General features: G+C 34.7%; 1 protein-coding gene across 1 annotated transcript in view; it reads right to left on the bottom strand.

Annotated features, from left to right (window-relative positions):
• The window catches only part of LOC149798125 (glycine receptor subunit alpha-2-like), a 90,984-nt gene extending 69,774 nt beyond the window's left edge, over positions 1-21,210 (bottom strand). The window contains exon 1 of the mRNA XM_089963213.1: positions 20,321-21,210. Coding sequence (XP_089819339.1) covers positions 20,321-20,415 — 95 coding nt within the window. The 5' untranslated portion in view covers positions 20,416-21,210. The remainder of the gene's footprint in view (positions 1-20,320) is intronic.
• Positions 21,211-21,735: the final 525 nt, after the last annotated feature.

Raw genomic sequence — 21,735 nt, 5'->3', positions numbered from 1 at the left:
GTCCGTACGTTGTGAGTGTAATTTGTTTATTTTTTCTATTTTTTATTTAATTTTTTAATTTTGTATCCCGCATCATATAAGGGACATATTCAACCGTATCTATTTGTTTTTATTATAACAACAATCTGTGATTATGAAGTAGGATGTGTTCCTAATTAAAAAAATAATCAAGCTAAATCCAACGTTAGTGTGAAAGGAAAGGGAATTAAGACACAGAGTTGCATTCAAAGTCTCTCTATGACTTTGAAGAGTACTTTTCATTCTTGCTTCTGTGATAAATGTCATACTGTCGACAAAATATTTGGTTAATTATTCAAAACGTTCAGCTACCACTTATGCCAGAAGAATTAATAAAAATTATGTTTTCACCAGCAATTCGTCAAATTTCTTCTCGAATAAAAACAAATAAATTGCATAGAGTGTTTAAGGAACATTTAAAGTAATACCTTTATAACGAGTCTTTTTCTTTGAAATTTGGCACAAATGTAAAGCAATTAAATATGTTAATAAGTGTTCAATGCTTTTATTTAAATTAATTACATTAAAGGGAAAGAAGGACTCCAAACAATCACTTTAAAATTGTCTAGAGATTCCGTAAATGTGCAGTCGTTCATTGGCGTTGTGGTGTTAGCAATCGTAAGAAAGTGATGGTAAAAACAAAGAATGGTATTGTACGGAGGATCTCCATCTGCAGTGTATCATGAGATGATATTAATCTGGCATTCCACATATCTAGGTAAACGAAACTCATATAGTATGTTGCTGAGCAATGAAAATCGAGTTTCTATTTGACTTACGTATATTCGATAATAATAATTAAACGCTGTTATAAGTAAAATACTCAAATACATTTAAATAAAGTAAAATTAATCAAATCTCTCTCTCTCTCTCTCTCTCTCTCTCTCTCTCTCTCTATATATATATATATATTCGATAATGTCAATATTGGTAAGTAGCTGAAAAGCAGACCTAATACGAGTTAATAATGTGCCTCGGATAAAAGCCTATGCATATCTTTATCACAAGCATTTAATAGACGGTTTAAACAGAGTATTGTAAACCATTCCCAAGTCAATGTTTACGTGCCCCAGAAGCGTAGCTATGATATTTTGCGCCCGGGGACGAACTATAAAATTGGCGCCCCAGCCCCCTCCCCGTTTAATCACATTTTTGAATATTACCCTTGTTTACTTATTATAATGTAACGTTGTAAGCCTCATTTTGGCGCCCTGTACCTTGGCGCCCGGGGACATATGTACCCCCTGCCCCCCCCCACCCCCCAGCTACGCCTCTGACGTGCCCATTCGGAATAAATTTGCTAAACTCGATATTTCCGTTAAAATTGCTGTGTTTTAGTTTTTCTTTTCTTGAGATTATTCCAAATGCAAAAAACCTCAATATTATTTAACACGCGGTCAAATCACACTGATTCATTAGGAAAAAGTGTAAACATGCTTTCGAGTGAGACAGTAAAATAAAAATGGCATTCAACTGACGACGATGTGTTACATTCGACCTGTGACACTTGCAGTGCTTGTCTCAGATCGAATAATCAACTCGTTTGAATAGTGCGAACCAACACGGACCGTCATTGGTAGAATGCCATTGTTTTTTCGTTTTGTGAGTGATCGAATACATTTGTCGCAAAATTATATTTAATCTGTATCAATGTTTCTAGTTTAGAGAAAAAGAAATTGGATTTAAATCCCAAAATCGTTTCGACCAGTTTGGTTTTTGCTGAAAACCGTGACAAACGTTTGTTGCAGAGTTCGTTTTTTTTTTTTTTAACTTCCATCGAACACCGACCGACACTGGTCGGTCTTAAGCGAGTTTGAAGTTTCAGTTTGGAAAGATGGACGAGGCATGGCTGTATAGGTTGAAAAGTGGTAAATTTGAGAGTTTATTGTCAGAGTGGCAGGAGTATTTAATAACTGAAATAAGACAGAATACATTGCAAGGTCACAAGTTCAAATCATGCATACGTTACCTTGCCCTGAGCTGTGGATATTTAAGACTCTATTGTTTTAATTCGTATGTCAACACTGCGTATTCCTTTCGTAGATGTATTGAAAATTGATTACAATTTTAATGTTAATGCAATAATAAAGATATACAACGTTTACTCTATGTAAATGTGCTGAAGCACCTGATAATTACTTCTAAATTCTCAGGTTAAGACTTTGACTCCACGGTATTCCATCGTACTCGGGAATTACTTTACGCTCTCCGCTCAGCTTTGGGTTCAAAGTCTTCCATCGTACTAAGGAAAACGTACTCAGCAGTGTTTGGTCCCTATATTATGAATATAAAAACGCACAATGAAGTTTTCATGTCCTGTGTCTTGCATTAGTTACAACGTTTCACAATTAATAAGTTCTGGCATATAGTTTAGTAAATAGAAAATGTTTGTGCGTGTGATTTGAATTTTGAACGTAGCTTTAACATTTTTTCAGTCATATCGCTATGATGTCTGCACTGTGGCAGTTTATAGTGACGTCTAGCACTGGGACATCTTGCCACAGACACGTAGCATTGTGTCCCACAGTCACATTATCCTGACACCAGGCCGACCAGTACTAACACTAACCTCTTGATGCTGAGCGCCGAGCAAGGCAGCTGTTCGTACCATTTTGTAAGTCTTTGGTATGACTCGGCCGGGAGAATGAAAATGGCGGCTGATGACTATTATAAATCAAGGTAGGAAAAGGTCAACCACAAACGTGCATACCATGGGATTTTAGCCACTCTAGCATGTCCTGCGAAATGCAGTAAAGCCTCTCCACTTTAGTGCAGATCTTGAAAAAATGCAGTGGAAAGTCTCTACTCTAGTAAAGATCTTGCAAAACGCAGTGAAAGTATCCACTCTAGTACAGATCTTGCAAAATGAAGTGGAAAGTCTCCACTCTAGTACAGATCTTGCAAAATGCAGTAGAACGTCTGCACTTCAGTACAGACCTTACAAAATGCATTGGAAAGTCTCTACATTGGCACAGATCTTGCATAATGCAGTGGAACATCTCCACTCTAGTACAGATCTTGCAAAACGCAGTGGAAAGTCTACACTCTAGTACAGGTCTTACAAAATGCAGTGGAAAGTCTCTATATTGACACAGATCTTGCATAATGCAGTGGAACATCTCCACTCTAGTACAGATCTTGCGAAACGCAGTGGAAAGTCTCCACTCTAGTACAGATCTTGCCTAATATAGTGGAATGCCTCCACCCTAGCACATAGCTCGTAGAATGAAGTGGAACACCTCAACTTTAATACAGATCTTGCCTAAAGCCTCCACTCTGGTGCAGATCTTACCATATGCAGGGGAACGCCTCCACTCTATGACGTCGAAGGCCTCCATACCAGTATAAATAATAACCAATCAGTGATGATATTAGTACATCCAGAATCACAAATGATCAAACCATATTTTTGCTGGTATGATTTTGGTTTTTGTACATCTTTCCTGCTAGTCTTTAATAATGAGATCCTTCTAGTCCCTAAAGCTCTACGGCAGGTTCAACACAAGTACTGATCAGCATGTTTCCATTTTCAGATTCAACAGCGTCCTAGAATTCACAGATGAAGAGGTTATTCGGTTCTTACTTTAGGATCTGGAAAATAAATAGCGGCAGCGACCAGAATGTTATGTTAATTAGGACTTGTTGCGGGAGTTACTTTCTTAATCTTCTATGCCTGGCTGATGGCATTCCAACCTTCTCTGTGAATTAGTTCTACTGGACTGAATATCCTCTTGCACCGACCAGTCATAAATGTGTATTCATATAACAGATAAATCTCCCAAAGACTTGCCGCATAAAAACGAACCACATAGGGGGATATATGTTGGTAAACTGCATCACTGTTATTCAGTCGACTAACTAAACAATGATACAAGTGAATTGTGGGATATTCAGATATTAAATACTACGCTTAACTCCTAAAATGGTGTTTCCAGTACTGTTAAACAGATGCAAGTCTATATTCCGGTACAAACAATTACCATGTTCCAGACTAATAAATGTTGGTTTGATGTCATTGCAAAAATTATCATAATTTTCGGATCCTCAGATTTATCGCCAAATGAAACTGGTCATTTATCATTTATTAAATTATCGATGCAAGTATATTAAAAGTTTGTCTTATTGTAATAATTTTATTTTAAGTAAAAAGAGAGACAAAGAGAAAATGATACAGATGAAAGTCCGACTTAGCAGAGGGAAAACACGGTCCATTATGGAATAATTTTAGTTAGTCTTTCTATCAGATCATATTGGCTCATTTTGACAATGATATTCGTTGTAAGGCATCTCAAACAAAAACCGGAACATAATGTTTTTGGCATTAGGTTGAAACTAAAATTTATTTATTAGACACTATTTCTTCCTAGCCACTGGTCATTGTGAAATGACCATGGATCTCAATCTACACATATGTTTTAATTTGGATACCGTTATGAAGTTGAATTATTTGTACTTCTCAAATGCAAGATTTCTAGTCATCAACACAATACATAAAGAATGATGCCGAATGAGATACAAAGACAACAGGAAAACAGCAAAACGCCCCGTCTGAGAGAAGACAGTGCTACAGATACATAGTCTCCTTCTTGCATACTAATTTAGTCAAAAAAAAAAAAACACTTTCGAAATAAATTAATTTACAAAACTGCAAACAGCGTAAGTGGTTATTGTGCTGATTCCCTCTATTAAAGAATGGCAATGCAAACCCAGGTTTTGTATATATTAAAGATGATCCTTTCTTTTCTTCGATTCTCAACAGGCAATAAGCTTTCTTATACAGCGAACAACCTATCCATTTACTTTTATATTGTTGTATAGTTTAATCCCGGACACATATTAAAAGCAGTAAGATATTTGACGAATATACATACATACATACATACATACATATAAATATATATATATATATATATATATATATATATATATATATATATATATATATATATATATATATATATATATATATATATATATATATATATATATATATATATATATATAGAGAGAGAGAGAGAGAGAGAGAGAGAGAGAGAGAGAGAGAGAGAGAGAAATCATCAAAACAATCGTGATTCAAAATTGAGACCGATATCGATTGTGCCATACTATTGTTTATTATCGAATCATTTCTACTAACGTTTTTCAGAAGGACACTGCACGTGCATTACGTAATTCAGTTGAATAGTTCGACATCAGATAACGTTTCAGCATGCCATATAAAAAGCCGTGCCAACTCATGATTTCAGTTATTCTCCGTACACTAAGTCCACCAAATGCGACAGCATAGATCCTGATGTGCCTGTGCGTTGTGCGCTCAGATAGCAAATTTTACCTGCACACACATGGACTTATGTTATGCACAAGCAATTATGGTAGGTAATAAAATCTTCTGTGAAAAAGCAATGCAGATGTTTGATTATACCTTTTAATTCTCTATGTACGTGAAGATACCTTTCAGTCAAAAAGAATTTCATCCTAGATGGTATAAAGAGGACTAATAAAGAATAAAGATAGTAGTATCATTTCCTACATACCCTACATTGCTTAATAATATTAATTTTTTCACTTTGTCAATATTTATTTAACATAGCAGTGCTTGATATAATTTACTTTATATCATATATGGCACCACAATGGTACGAGAAATCTCTGAGAACGTCCAATAAACGTGCAGATTTTGCGGAATTCACGTGATAGGTTTGATCTACCATGTATGACGAAGATCTCTAAAACATTGAGCAATACGTACCTACGTTATTGCTTTTGCCAAACGCTGTTCGCACGGTGAAACAAAAGAAAATCAGGCAGCTTGTTTACAGATTAATTTATGTTTTTATATGACTAGGAGAAAATAGTTTGGTAATTGGAAGTGGCACTGCTATACGGCTCATTTCAACGGGTTTTATCACGTTGCTCGAAATGATAAAATAAGAATCTGTTAAACACGATTGGATTTAAGTCATCCGTTACAAGCAAATAATTGCATATCAGATATGCAAACACATTGTTGCAATTTTTCTGCTATTTTGGGGAAAGTTTTTTTTCTTCCCATAGTCCAATTATCTTTATTAACAACATACCAATCCTGTTCCTCGTAATATATTATTATTATTATTATTATTATTATTATTACACGTATAGCGACAGTGATGTGCCTGAAATGACACAACGTTTACCAACGTAATCTACAGGTTAGTCAATACAAGTGTTAGTTTCCTGTTTGGTGTTGTCCGTAACGGTCTTGTGCCTTGAGAAATGTTTAGATGTTCTTTCACCAGTTATCCGATACAAAGAGGGTATTCTACTCTTGAAAGTCCTTAAATGGCACGAAGTAATGCGGACTAGACTATATTTAAAATGGCTATTTAATCTTTTAAGAGAACTGAAAGTTAAGAACACTCTCAGTTCAGTGTTAATAATTGTACTTTTGCACGGCCCTTGATCTAAACAGCAAAGAGATATCAAAAACAGCAGCAGCCATGTCCAGACAAAGTTCCGGATCATCAACTTTTGAGAGTGGTGAAGCAAAACAGACGAATGAGTTTGACAGAGACAACGGATAGATGCAGCTAATATGTACCTGAAACAGCGGGTATGAGGACAGTTGAGCTCCGACTGTATGATTAAGATATCAACACTGATTTCGGAAAATACTAACAGTATCTGCTAATATGAGAAGCAATGCGTGAACTAGTACCAACAAGATAGGTTACACGGTTGAAATATATTGGAGTAATGTAATATTTTCTGAACAAACCAGTGCTATCACCAATGTTGAAAACCATCAGAAGAAACATCGAAGATGTCCGATACTACTCGTACAGTTCATGCACCGCTGTTAGTAGTCTTTAGATCATTGCTCTTTTTGTATCTTCGCATTGTTTTTCCTTTACGTGCCGTTTCCTATGTTGCAAACGATGTTCAAGTACTGGAAATAAGACTCATTTCTTACTTAGATTGAGATATTAGCTGATAGACATGTACCATAAAATCAGATAGATAAAACAGAGATAAAATTTGAAACCGTTCTGGAATGAAAAGCACAAAATATGTAATGCTTCTCAGGTTCAGTGTCGTTGACAGTTACACACAAATTCTGATTAAATCCTAGTAAACATCAGAGCTGAACTGAATCGGGTTAAACTGAATAATACATTCTGCCATGTGGCGTAACGAAAATAACGAGATTCAGCGAATGTTTACATGTACATTTCCAACAGGAGCCACATTTAAATATCTAGTTGCATTCCAAGTTGCCGATCTTTTGACACGTTGAGATAGAGGCGATCTTATTGCCATTGCATTCTTTAGATATTCTGTAGCTGATTTAGCACAGATTAAAAGATGTTATGACAAATGGCGATAATGAGATAAAAGTACGTTCATCTCCTATATATCACAGATAGTTCCGGTATAACGTTTCACTGAAACTTCGTTAAAACTAAGATCTTTTATCTCGATCCATACGAGTATTGAGTTTTACAGAATGTCATAAAAAATATGTGTTCGAAATAATCTTAACGAGGAGAAGAAAAGAGGTGCCATTATTTATTTATTTTCAGTCCGAAAGACGTAAAATTTAATAAGGTGTTCTGACGTATGACAATTATATAAAGGAAGTGATTATGATTACTTCTATCGAAACTAAAAGTTTGCTCCATATTTTGAAAATATTATTTTGGAACATTAAACTAATTCTTGTGCTTTGGGCTGAGATGCTCATCGCTTCCATCGTAAAACTAATTCGTATGCTATAGGTTGTGCGGCTTTATTAGTTCCATTGTCAAAATAAATCGTATGCTAGCTATAGACTGAGCGGCTTATTACTTCCATCGTAACACTAATTATTCTGTATTGAACATCGCATTACTTCAACCGCAATCATAAATATTTACAGCACGCTTTCAGAATATTATTACTTCGATATTACAATATTTCCTGAATCATAATTTGAGCATATCATGACTTCGATCTTAAAATAAATTCCTGAATTGAGTATATAATTACTTCGATCTAAAAATAAATTCCTGAATTGAGTATATAATTACTTCGATCTAAAAATAAATTCCTGAATTGAGTATATAATTACTTCGATTTAAAAATAAATTCCTGAATTGAGTATATAATTACTTCGATTTAAAAATAAATTCCTGAATTGAGTATATAATTACATCGATCTAAAATAAATTCCTGAATTGAGTATATAATTATTTCGATCTAAAAATAAATTCCTGAATTGAGTATATAATTATTTCGATCTTACAATAAATTCCTGAATTGAGTACATAATTACTTCAATCTAAAAATAAATTCCTGAATTGAGTATATAATTACTTCGATCTTACAATAAATTCCTGAATTGAGTATATAATTACTTCGATCTAAAATAAATTCCTGAATTGAGTATATAATTACTTCGATCTAAAAATAAATTCCTGAATTGAGTATATAATTACTTCGATCTTACAATAAATTCCTGAATTGAGTATATAATTATTTCGATCTAAAAATAAATTCCTGAATTGAGTATATAATTACTTCGATCTAAAATAAATTCCTGAATTGAGTATATAATTATTTCGATCTTACAATAAATTCCTGAATTGAGTACATAATTACTTCAATCTAAACATAAATTCCTGAATTGAGTATATAATTACTTCGATCTTACAATAAATTCCTGAATTGAGTATATAATTACTTCGATCTAAAAATAAATTCCTGAATTGAGTATATAATTACTTCGATCTTAAAACAAATTCCTGAATTGAGTATATCACTACTTCGATCTTAAAACAATTTTTTCTGCAATACACAATTTAGAAATAAGTAGTTTGTTGTGATAATGTATCTCCAGATACTTTTCCATAAATTCATTAGTTATTGGTTTGCCATGAGCAAAGTCATAGATCATTAGAAATAATATCAAGTGACCAAACATCAAAACTATATGCATCAAAACATGTATTCAGTATAATTCTTCTTTAGGTTTTGTGTCTCTTTGTCTGCAATGTGCAGCAGGTAGCGATTCTCTTAAGCCTATGTGGTTAGAGAGTGAGCCTCGGATGTGTCAGGTCGCGGGTTCGAACCCCGGTTGAGTCAAACTTATAAAAAAATGCTTATAAATATGGAACAAACAGATGCTTTGCTATAAATATATCCGTCCACATAATATTTTTCTCTGCTTATATGTCTGTTTGATCAAACATTAGTATTTCTGGATAGGTCATCAATTAAAAAAAAAAAGTCATTTGTCAGATGTCATACAAAGTGTATGCTATCAGCATTAGCCTTCTGCACCAGCTTCTGATCTTAAATCGTTTTAACCTTTATCCTTAATGGTCAGAAAACAGCTTTAATGTAACTAATATTTCGACAATAATGTACCATTCCACAGTTACATATTTTGGAAAGGGGCGAATTCATAGAATAAATTAAGAAAATGAGCAAGTGTTATTTTAAGTAGAGTCATGGAACGTTTAGGCAGGCGTGGATCAGCTTTGTGTAAACAGTCATCATTATGTACCAGATGCTGCGAATATCTAACCCAGTATGACTACCACAAGGTTCAAATGCAATGCTATGCGCTCAGAGTGAATGCTCGGTTTTCACAAGCAAAAACATGTAGCAAATGTTCGAGATAAAATTGGAAGAAAATAAGCTTAGCATGTCCGTATTTCATAAAATTGTGAACAGAGAAAGACAAATTACGATATTCAAATCTTCAAAAAGAGTGCAGTTGTCGGGAAAAAATTGTAAATCTAGGTTGGCTTCAACATTATTGAGTTTCGGCTGTTTTGAAGCAGTTTTACTACTTCACAAGTTAGAATGAAACAGGCGTGGACTAAATTATAATTTACAAATAGACTAAAATCATAAGCTAGAGCAATAGAGAATTTTATTTTGGATTGTCGGATATGAAAAAGATTGACTATTGAGCTGTTTCACCACAAAATTTAACATCATGCAGACGACGTACATGTGGGTAAGTGAAATTTAGTGAACGTTGTGGAGCGTAACCTGTATGCCATTATGCACGTAACACGTAATTTTGTCAAGTATTGTCTACTGAAGTTAAACTATAAACTTTCACCTCCAGAGTCATTTCATCACATATCATTCAAAATTGAGAATTTATATTTTATTCATATCATTTAGACATTTTCAACGCTTTATTTTATTAGAAAATTATCTGTGTAAGTAAAACTTCACAAGTGCAAGTTACGCTTCTTGTACCAGTAAGATACTGTTCCATTTGTATAAATTAAAGGCGAAAAATATTGTACAGAGGAAATAAATTCCGCGTGTTCTCGTTGCGTGTGTCGTGTTGGTCATGCATTTCTCATCCATAACATTATATTTAGCTCGGCACGTAAATGGATTTCGTTGAAGTAAATATCACAGCGAGTGTTGTTGAGCGAGAGTGGAAAAATGTTTAACCTCGTATCTTATCTGAAAAGGTCTCTGACCATCGAAGTTACGTTCTCAGTTGACCTCGAAGAGACCAAACAAGATTATGTATATAGAGAATTATAGATGTTTGATGATCTCATACACTAAAATCGAACAGCATGCTGGGTACTATTTCAAATGAGAACATGCGTCACAGGAATCAGTTAATTGAAAAACCGTTTCCTGGTGTGTGTGTGTGTGTGTGTGTGTGGAGGCAAAGTTATATAAACATATACACACACTCATATATATATATATATATATATATATATATATATATATATATATATATATATATATATATATATATATATATATATATATATATATATATATATATACATATATATCTATATATATATACATATATATACATATATATATATATACATATATATACATATATATACATATATACATATATATACATATATATACATATATACATATATATATATATATATATATATATATATATATATATATATATATATATATATATATATATATATATATATATATATATATATATATATATATATATATATATATATATATATATATATATATATATATATATATATATATATATATATATATATATATATATATATATATATATGTTCAAATTAAGATCGAGACATAGATTGACTTCAGCAAGTCATCATTAGAAACGAGGAAAAGGAGTCAAGTGTGATGAGCGTTTTTGCTTGAAACTTAACATACAAGGTGACTTCAGCGCTAGTTGGTGTTGGTATGTTACAGCAAATTATGTAGTGAATCGCCAGACAGTAGAAGCGCTTACACGGCGATGGTGGTGAGAATGGTTCCATACGGCCGGTTAGTCTTATTCCTTTTTATATGACTATTATATGACAGCAATATGTGACTATAGTTGGAATGCTGATAGTGCTCTATTACCATACGACTGAAGTAGTTCAAAACTTTGTCCATAGTAATATCTGATTTTTTCTGGGCAACAAGACAATTTTATTAACACAAAAATTATAATTCAGGTTTTGTAATGGTAATATGAAACAAGGGATAAAATTAATATTATATGAAACAGATAATGAAATATTGTCACTTTATAGATTTTCAAATGTGACATGTTATTTACGTATTATTTTTCTCGTCAAATTCATAACATAACATTTTTAATTTTCAGTCATGTCGATTGTTTTAATAGTTCACTTTTTTAAACAAAATCTCGGATTACAGTACGCTGATAATCAACATAAAAGACAAGACATGACATATGCTCTTAGTCAAGATTTACATGATACAAACATTTTTAGCAAATATTAACCAAATCGAAAATATTATAACCTTAAGGCAAGTGACAGTCAACCAATATCACCCCATTATCATGCCCAACTCGTATTGTTATAAAACCTGAGCATGACGATATAAGCTTATCTACAAAGTCTGAGAGAAAATTTCCATCGAAGTTCGATTTCCAGTTTAACAAATTCTGTCATTATTGCATTCTGAGTGGCATGATTGCATTCCGAGTGGCTTTATTGCATTCCGAGTGGTATTAATCCATTCCGAGTGGTATTATTGCAATCCGAGTGGCATTATTGCATTCTAAATGGTATTATTGCATTCCAAGTGGCATTATTGCATTCCGAGTGGTATTCTTGCATTCCGAGTGGCATTATTGCATTCCGAGTGGCATTATTGCATTATTGCATTCCGAGTGGTATTATTGCATTCTGAGTGGTATTATTGCATTCTGAGTGGCATTATTGCATTCCGAGTGGTATTATTGCATTCTGAGTGGCATTATTGCATTCCGAGTGGCATTATTGCATTATTGCATTTCGAGTGGTATTATTGCATTCTGAGTGGCATTATTGCATTCCGAGTGGTATTATTGCATTATTGCATTCCGAGTGGTATTATTGCATTCCGAGTGGCATTATTGCATTCCGAGAGTGACATTATTGCATTCCGAGTGGTATTATTGCATTCTGAGTGGCATTATTGCATTCCGAGTGGCATTATTGCATTCCGAATGGCATAAAACTCCATCCTTCTTAGACAAGATCGCCTCATTAGTATGCGTTCATTTCTTTAATTACCCAAGCTGTCGGAGATATTCTTGATACAAACTAATTTGATCACAATCGGAACAGAAATATGATTTCAAGAATGGAATCATGTCCAGACAATATGGTACGATCACTCCATTATAATCCATATAACTCATTTTTTCCAGATCTTGATAGTATCAGCATATATTCCAAGTTTGATTATTTCTGACCGCAGAAATATGGCCTACGAAGTGGCAAACAACTCAACCAATAAAATGCAAGGTCACCTCATTTATATGCGTGAATTTGCATATTAATTTATCAGAGAGATCTTGATGATATTTCCCCCAATGTTTTCAGTTTGATCAAAAGAAATAGATCCCCCCCCCCACAGTAACAATCTCAGTAAAACAGAAACGATATCATTTCATTAAGATGCGTGGATCGCGCTAATGATCGAAGCCCATATTGCAAGTTAGCAAAAAAACTCGTATCAGAATTATGGCCACTTAGTGGCAAAATGCAATTCTTGACGGACGGACGAAGAATGACAGACGCACAATCATACCCATAGACCTTACGACACGATGATATAACACTGAAATAAATAATAACTGAACAAACATTCTATTACAATATACTGATTCAAGGCCTTCCAAAATTACAAAAACAAGATAGAAGTACAGTGAAACAAGTTAATAATAGATAGAATCAAGTATGTAACTAAAGTCTGACGTAATCAAGTATGAGAACAAGCTATATTGGGTACGTTTATTTAAAGATTAAAACTTAATATTAAAAACTTTATTGCAGCCTAGGGAAAGTGAATATTGTATCGCCTAATGTAAATGAAAAATTAGCTACGATTTGTTAAAAAGTATTTCCTTACGGATGTTCCTGAGGTAATAATTGTAGGTATGCTGACCTTTTAAAATCTCCTCCCGTGTTCAGGAAGCAATCGTACTTATATGGCATTTAATGAATGAATATTTGGTAGTTTTTGTTTTCCTTTTTTATTGACTTGGTAGTGAATATTGCTTAGTTACATTTCCGAAGACATATAATGACTCTGTATCCCAGAAACTGAAATATTCTATTTGGTTAGCAAAGTAATCACGTCAATAGTTTGATTCGAGAGAAGCAGGCGTGTAGATTAAACTTTCAACACCGAACACTGAAAAGTAGTAATTTGTCCTAACAAATTCAGCTATCGTAAAAGGGGTAATGATGATTCAACGCTTAACCTTTAAACGCAACCCTCGTATAAATCTTTGAATACAGTTACACAGACCAGCAAGCGTGTAAAGGTAAATTTACTGAACAATCGAGAATTCTCTTTAATGTATGACGGTTGCCTTCTCACACCAGACGGTGATTCGAAACTGACAAAATGTATGACGGTTGCCTTCTTGCACCAAACGGTGATTCGAAACTGACAAAATGTGTGACGGTTGCCTTCTTACACCAAACGGCGATTCGAAACTGACAAAAGAAACTCAAGACGCATTAACGCATCCCTGCACGACGGTAGGATGTAAATTAAAATAAAACGAAATACCGCAACAAAAACAAAAACAAACCAAAAACGTCAACCTTCTCTTTAGGACGGTCCACATTTTAGTCCATGATATTAGTTTGGGTAATCTAAAAAAAAGCCATGCCTTAAAATTTGGGGAGAATAAACATCGCTGAATAACTCCCGTAAAACGTAAGAATTTTAGTGAGTGTACATGCTCGTATCAGAGGTAAACGAGTGTAATAAATTCACCATATACCAGTTTCTTTCTGAGAGGCCTCGATTGAAAGCAAACATAATACGTGTAGTCTCTTTATGCATTCTAAAATGACAGAAAGGAACTCAGAATATGGCATGGACAAAGTGAACCTGATGGAAGTATTGTTGTTTGTTCGGACTTATCTATAATCAAGTATCAGCATGGAAGGGTGCCAGTAATCACAGATCTATAAGCGTTTTTAAAACCTCGACTTTACAATTTCGGTACTTTTTAGATGTAAAGTCATTTTCATCATATCTACAGTAAGTATGGTGTTTTATTGCAAAGTTTAATTTACTCTTTACGATAACAAATTTAAAATCAGATTTGAACGCATAAGTTGTCAAATGAAAACATGAATTAATTCATTAAATATAATCCATGCAGAATAGTTTAGGTTTGTAAATTCATTTCTACATGAGTTTTAGGTGGAATGGGACAGTTTCGCATATGGGCCTCTGACAAATTTCTTAATGTAAGGGTATAGTGTGACTTTTTGAGCTATTATTATGTAATAATTAAAGATATGTACATATTTGTGAATTTGGTCTTTCCGGTTGGTGTTGTTCTTGGAACTGATGTTAGGAATGTACACCTCATGTAGTCACTGCACAGTATTCAGCCAGTTAAATACTAATAGTCGGCTAGGAAGCAGAGCTAGCTACTTATAGCAATAGACACTCTGGTTCAAGGCATGTAGAATATCCCAAAAACTGATTGGATAGCAGCCATTATGAATAGTAACAAACTATTAAATACATGATGTTTTTTTAACAATTATCACCCAGGAAAAGGGTTTGTTTTTTGCATTGTGAGCACAAAGTGTTCTCAAAAATGGCCGTCGGATATGAAAAATGCACGTATAAATTTGAGAGTGGTGTGCATCAACTTTTTATTCACTGAATTTCCATTGACATGTTAGATCAAGTGAAGGATATTATTAAGTATTGCTTTATTTTATCTGTCCAAAAATATGGATCTCGTTGACCTCACTCATGTTTTTTATTTATTTTTTATAAATTTTTATATCAGGCAGGTGTATGCATCATTAAATTTGTGCCATAAAAACTGTCCCCTGCACCATTAGAAAGATTTTCGTTTGGCCTAAATAATTTGTGCGTTACATTTATCAGTCAGATATCTTAAACATCTTTATCGATGCTCCAGTAGTAACGACAGATATAGCTTGTGGCATTAGTCCAACGAGGAGCGAGATAGTTGATCAGACTGGAACAAAATCTAAAAATTGTTCAGACGTCATATATTTACCTTGTTCTGAGCTATGATGTGAAAAAGTGGGTATCATCTAACGAGGAAAATGGAAACCATATTTTAACTCGTGAACGTTCTGCACATGTAATCTTCAGGAACAATGGCTGATGTATGTAGCAGTCTCTGATATTTGCGTTGAATGTCATGCTTCATTTTTTGGAAGTAGGGTAAAGAAGTTTTAGTACTTTGCATTTTTAACTTTGCTCTACTTTCTTGTTTCTTTTTGAGGATTGTACCCTTTCAGTGGTGGTTAGAGTGTCAGCCTCGGATGCGGGAGGTCGTGGGTTAGAACACAGACCGAGTCATGCCAAAGCCACTTATAAAAATGGTACTAACAGCTGCCTCGCTAGGCGCTCAGTATTAACAGGTTAGTGTTAGTACTGGTCGGTCTGGTGTCAGGATAATGTGACTGGGTGGACATCATGATACATGTGTGCGGCATGATGCTCATGTGCTAGACATCACTATAACTGCCACGCTGCTGATATGACTGTACAATTGTTGTTGTTGTTGGGTTTAACACCATTTTTCAACACACGATAGGCTATGCATGGCGGCCAGTATTAATGGTGAAGGAAGAATCCGGGAAAACCCCCAGAAAAACCACCGACCCACGAGAAGCTACTGGAAAGCTTTCTCACATACCCACACTGGCCGAATCCTAGACTCGAACCAACTCAGACAGAGGTGAGATGGCAGTGATCAGTAACGGAGAGCGCTTTAGACCACTCGGCCTCTCGGGGCCCCGTGTAAAATTGTCAAAGCTACGTTAAAAATCCAACACACACACACACACACACACACACACACACACACACACACACACTTTCAGTGAAATATTACAGGGGTGCAGTTATGTTTTTTTGACGTGTGAGTTTCCAATCTTCTTCGATAAGAACACGTCCACTTTCTTCTTGGTGAGTAATGTTAATAGGTTATCGGTTACTTCATCACTGGCTAGAACCTCGCTTTTTCTGGAGGAGCGTTGCGCCTGTAGCACACGTGTTGAGTAAATCGACTTAGCTAAGATCGCAAAATTGACAAACATTCCTTAAATATCACGGAACTAATTTCCATATTATTTTCTTGAATTTCTCATCACGCGAACCAAACTTTATCATGGAGAAAGCGACACCTAGCGGAGAAACGATATTGATTACATCATATATTATTCTACTTAATAAATTACGCCTAGAAAATTGACCTCTCTTCACTATTATAATTCCGCTAATGTTGAGAACTATTAATAATTCACGTCACTCACACTTGCTTAGCACAAACTCCACCAGTTGTTCTTTGGCTTGACTGATTGCAGTGTGTTGCATATTACAGGTAAACATCAGGTGGGTGGGGCTGATATCGTCCCATAAAGTGGAATACATTTTTGTAAAGAAATATGTTAACTTGAAATTTTCATAACATTAAAAGTAATGATTGGATTTTACTAAAAATTTGAAGATAACTTTTTTTTTTCTAAAAGGTTATGACACGTGCTGGATCAATTAATAAAAAATAATAAATAGCGCAGTCATTTTATCCGATAAGTCAACCATCAAAAATCGATCCATCAGTACTGGATTGCCTGCTATGCGAAGTGAGGTGGTGGAAACTTCCTGCGGCCATAATTTAAGGGGCAGGGATATAGCTGAGCCCACGTTGCAGTACGATTTAAGAGAAACATCCCCTCCCAACCCCCAGTCGAAGTCGAGTAATTTAAATGATAGGTTTTACCATCAAAAAGAATATCAACATAGCGGCTGACAGTACACAGGGTAGCAGGCCAGAGAAAAGCAGCACCGACCAGTGTGACGCCCCTCCCCCGCCCCGAATACCTGGGGAGGCAGCCAATCTGCGAAGTTTAGGTTGCTTCAATGGGGCTCCATCGAGGAATTATGTGGAGATAAACCAGCTGTCACACCAGAGTTTTGGGACCTACGAACTGAGTCCGATCGCGTGCAACAACCTGTGATAGAATACCTTCCAGAGTATCCATCCATTTTCCTGAGATGAGAGCACACAGACGTCTGGAGTAAGTCTGCCCACCCGAAAACTCAAAACTATTCCTACTCGACGATTAAACAGTACGAGGTACGTACCACTTAATTTTCCAAATGCGTGTACGGATGGGACATACGACCTTATCGCCTGTGCGAAGGTATTACCAAATGCTCGCAGTCTCAACTCGGTGTGCCCCTCCCCCACGATCACGCAGATTTGGGGTAAAATCTTGTTGGGTGGTGGCTTAAGTTCCACCCAACAAGTAGATGCACATGGCCGAATGGCCGAACACGTCTATAATCCAAGATAGATAGAATAAATAGCGCTGGCTGGTAAGAAGGCTTCTAATTGACTTGGATTGATGCAGTCAAGGGTTATCACATTTGGTAGAAAAAATAGCCTTTTTCTTTTTTACCGCAGCGGCTAACATAATTGGAATATAGATCAAGGAATATTTTTGTGCATGTGATAAAATGGCATTAAAACGTTTGCCGGAAATATAAATACGTATAAAGAATTTGAGTTATTACTTACCATATATAAAATAATACAAAGATTTGGAGCAATTACAGTGTATTTGTAATTCTATCTCTTCGACTTGAATACCCCCTCCCCACAAATAAAAAATAATTCCCAGTAAAAATACAAAACAAAATACTTGAATGAGAATGACTTTAGAGGCGCTATGTTTAATCCAGGTAATACATACATCTGAGCAAAGGCGATATTGTAATCTGTTAGTAATGAGGTAAAACATAGAAAGACTAAAACAGTATAGCTAAGAAGGTATGATTTTATAAAACGCTTCTTTTCAAAGATATCTAAACATATTTGAGGATATCATTATACTGGAATAAAGAATATAGCATTCCTGACTTTTCGTTTGTTAGTACCCCTCTACCGATTTTCAAGTCGAAAAGCATAAAGGATATAAAAATACACACAAAATAGTCATGGGCAGATTTGTTTCATTATCTCATTCAAGCAGATATCGATGGAACAGGAAACATTGTGGTCACTAATCATTTGTTATAATCTTGTGGTAAAACAGATTGAGGTTCTTGGTATGAAAATAAGGTATCTCAAATCAGTAGCGAGTTAACATTATAGCTGTTATTGCTTCATTCCGATTGGTAATTACTGATATAAATTCTTAATTACTTCATAGAAGGATCTCGATATAAATGGCTGGTATGACAGTAGTCACGAGCTACATGATAAGAGCTGGTAAAACAAGATCGCGATGACCTGACATCATTAGGTTTGAAAATGTCTATCCATGAATAGAATGGGTTCTCGTTCAAATCCGCCATCCTTGAATAACGTTATGATTGGCAGTTAAACCTTACCGTTGACACACACTTTCTCAATGCTCATTTCCTTAATAGTATTCTTTGAAGGAAAGAGTATAAAGAAAATTGGCCATTATACGAGAAAGGGATATAAATTTACGTACAAGAATTGATTGTTCCTCGTTTGTAACCGCAATTCCTCAATGTTTGGCGGGAAGTATGCCCTTGCAGTTGAGACACATTTTCTCGCAGACACAATCTGCGAATATTAGTAGTACACGTCGTAATAAATATGAATGGCACATGATATAAGGCGATATATGGCCTGTTTTGAGAGAGAGAGAGAGAGAGAGAGAGAGAGAGAGAGAGAGAGAGAGAGAGAGATTAACTAATTGTAAAGAAATTTTAAAAAGAATAATCTTTGTTGCATCGTTTCAAATATACACCGTCCAACCTTCGTATTCGGACTGCACAGACAACTTTGTCTAGTTCTCTGTTTTATACCTCTTCCTATGGAACTTACTGTTGTACAAATTTCATATCGTCACCCATATACAAGATTTATGAGAAATGTAACTGAGTGTAAAGACTGGTCTTAATAAACGGACATAAGCTAGTTCTACTGGAATCCTTCATAACTATTGTAAAAGATGAAAACTCTTACGTTTTTACAAAATATGAGACTATATTGAGAATAATACATATTCAGTAAGTGTTGCTTGACTGGAAACGTATTCAGGTAAAATAAAACGTACTTTCAGAAAGGAGTTTAATACATCAGATACAATTACGTACAGTACCATTATTTAAAGAAAAATTTGCTTCCATGTTTTTATCATTATATGTAGCTCGTAATTAACTGCTGTTGAAATGAATTTTAAGATGCTAGAAAATTATAACCACATAGAGAGATTATACATTTATAGTTTTGAAAATGATTTAATTTACACATTTTTAGAAATACGACTTGACCATTTTGAGAGCCACGGAGCGCATGAATAAAATCCATAAATCACATAAAGGTTTAGTGTGACTTGTTCTTGAGTTCACGAATTCAAGCTGATCTGTGGAAATCCAAAATAATAGTTCAGCTACTAATTCTTAACGTGATATCTTCATCAAGCATTCTCCAAATTCAAAACGGGTATAGTGATCTTATATTTTCAGGTCACGGCTTCTTATTTTTATGGTTGAGTCCTAATTCATAACAAATCGCTACAATATAATGGGGAAAAAACAACAGAATATGCCATTTTATCCATTACATTAATTTTATGTTGCTTATAAGTTCAAAGATTCAACATTCAAACATTTGGCAAATTATATAGGCTTTACTTGAATAGCATTTGCCTTGAGGTACGAACTCAGAACAATAAGAAATTAGTTATTCTAGGCAAGCAGACAACCCAGAGAGAGAGAGAGAGAGAGAGAGAGAGAGAGAGAGAGAGAGAGAGAGAGAGAGAGAATAATTTACCTTGTGAAGTCCTTTATCTGACCTTGAGTTGACACCCTCATAATAAATAGCTGCAGATAAAGTATACTGACTACGGTCGCAGAGTAGAAAGCCATTCTCCTAACAGGTACTAATTTTTCAAGATAATTAGACACTTCTCGAAAACGCCGAAACCTGCCTCCTGGAATATACAGTTTGTCGTGTAACTGATACCTATGTCAAGGAATCGATCATGCTTTTATTAAGTAACATTTCATATAGCGCTTTCATTTTGTTTCTGTGAAATAAACTTTTGTGAAGAGATCTTATCAATCGAGTTTCATGACATACGCTCACCTAATAGTCCAGAAAGATAGGTACCGTCAGTACATTCGTAGTCCACTATCTCTGATCTGTATCTTGTAAACATAGATCAGAAATGTATATTTTGTACCATCCTATTCGATTTCGTATTGTAACAAAATACGGTCAATGTTATTAACACAAAGCAGGCGTCTGTGAAAATATTACACCGATCAATCAGCAATGTTTCCTAAAGTTCCATAAAATATGTCGCTCAAATCGGCCTTTGGCAGAAGCATTTCGCATTTGCGAGAGTAAGAATGTCTGTAACTTAACCGATAACTTAGCACAGATATTGCCTACATGATGGTAGCTCAATGTTTTTTTATTCGGAAACAAATTGCTCCGTAACAACAGCACACATTTGAACAGCCGGCCCTGTGCCAACGTTGCTCAAGGTTGGTATGTTCTGAACAATTCTTCTAGCAGAAAACTCATTGATCACGTAATCATCCTGTTCGGAAATTATTCTTACGATATCGATAAAGACTGGCTGAGTGTATTATTGCAGAGACTTGATAAAATGTTGCTACCGAACTTATTCCAGCATCTGACCCAGTCAACATTATGCTTATACCTTATAACTGGAAACGAGCATTTTCTTTTTTGCGTGTAGGTGGCAAAACGCCAAGTTCTCAAGGAGGAAACTGAAGAAGAATTACTAGAGATATATAGTGAAGAAAAGAAATGAATACTTATATAATAATGTTAATGATTAAAATGACATTTTTTTTCTTCAAATACGTTAGCAATCAGTTCAATATTTAAAAGCTGATTCGTTGATAATTATATCTTATGAATTAATTTATTGCCCTGTCTTTCAGTTGGTGATTTTATATATTAATATAAAAACGTATTTTCCTTTGTACCTAATTTGTGGGATTTTGGAAGTAGTGCCAGTCATTCAACAAAAGGATCAGTGCTGGCTGACAATTAAAATTAGCGGTTTTTAGCAACCACGAAATCCTCGAAAATTGGTGCCTTTTGAAAATTTGCAACTTAAAGGTAGCTAATGAGATTTCTCCAAACATCAACCACGTAAATTACCCGTATTGTGCCACGTTTTGTTATAATAGATAGGTTTTTAAAGATTG

The sequence above is a fragment of the Sinohyriopsis cumingii genome, chromosome 6 (assembly GCF_028554795.1).
Source record: "Sinohyriopsis cumingii isolate HCF-2022 chromosome 6, ASM2855479v2, whole genome shotgun sequence".
In the NCBI taxonomy this organism is placed as follows: Eukaryota; Metazoa; Mollusca; class Bivalvia; order Unionida; family Unionidae; genus Sinohyriopsis; species Sinohyriopsis cumingii.
The sequence above is the reverse complement of the archived record's forward strand: the minus strand, read 5'-3'. Positions and strand labels throughout refer to the sequence as shown.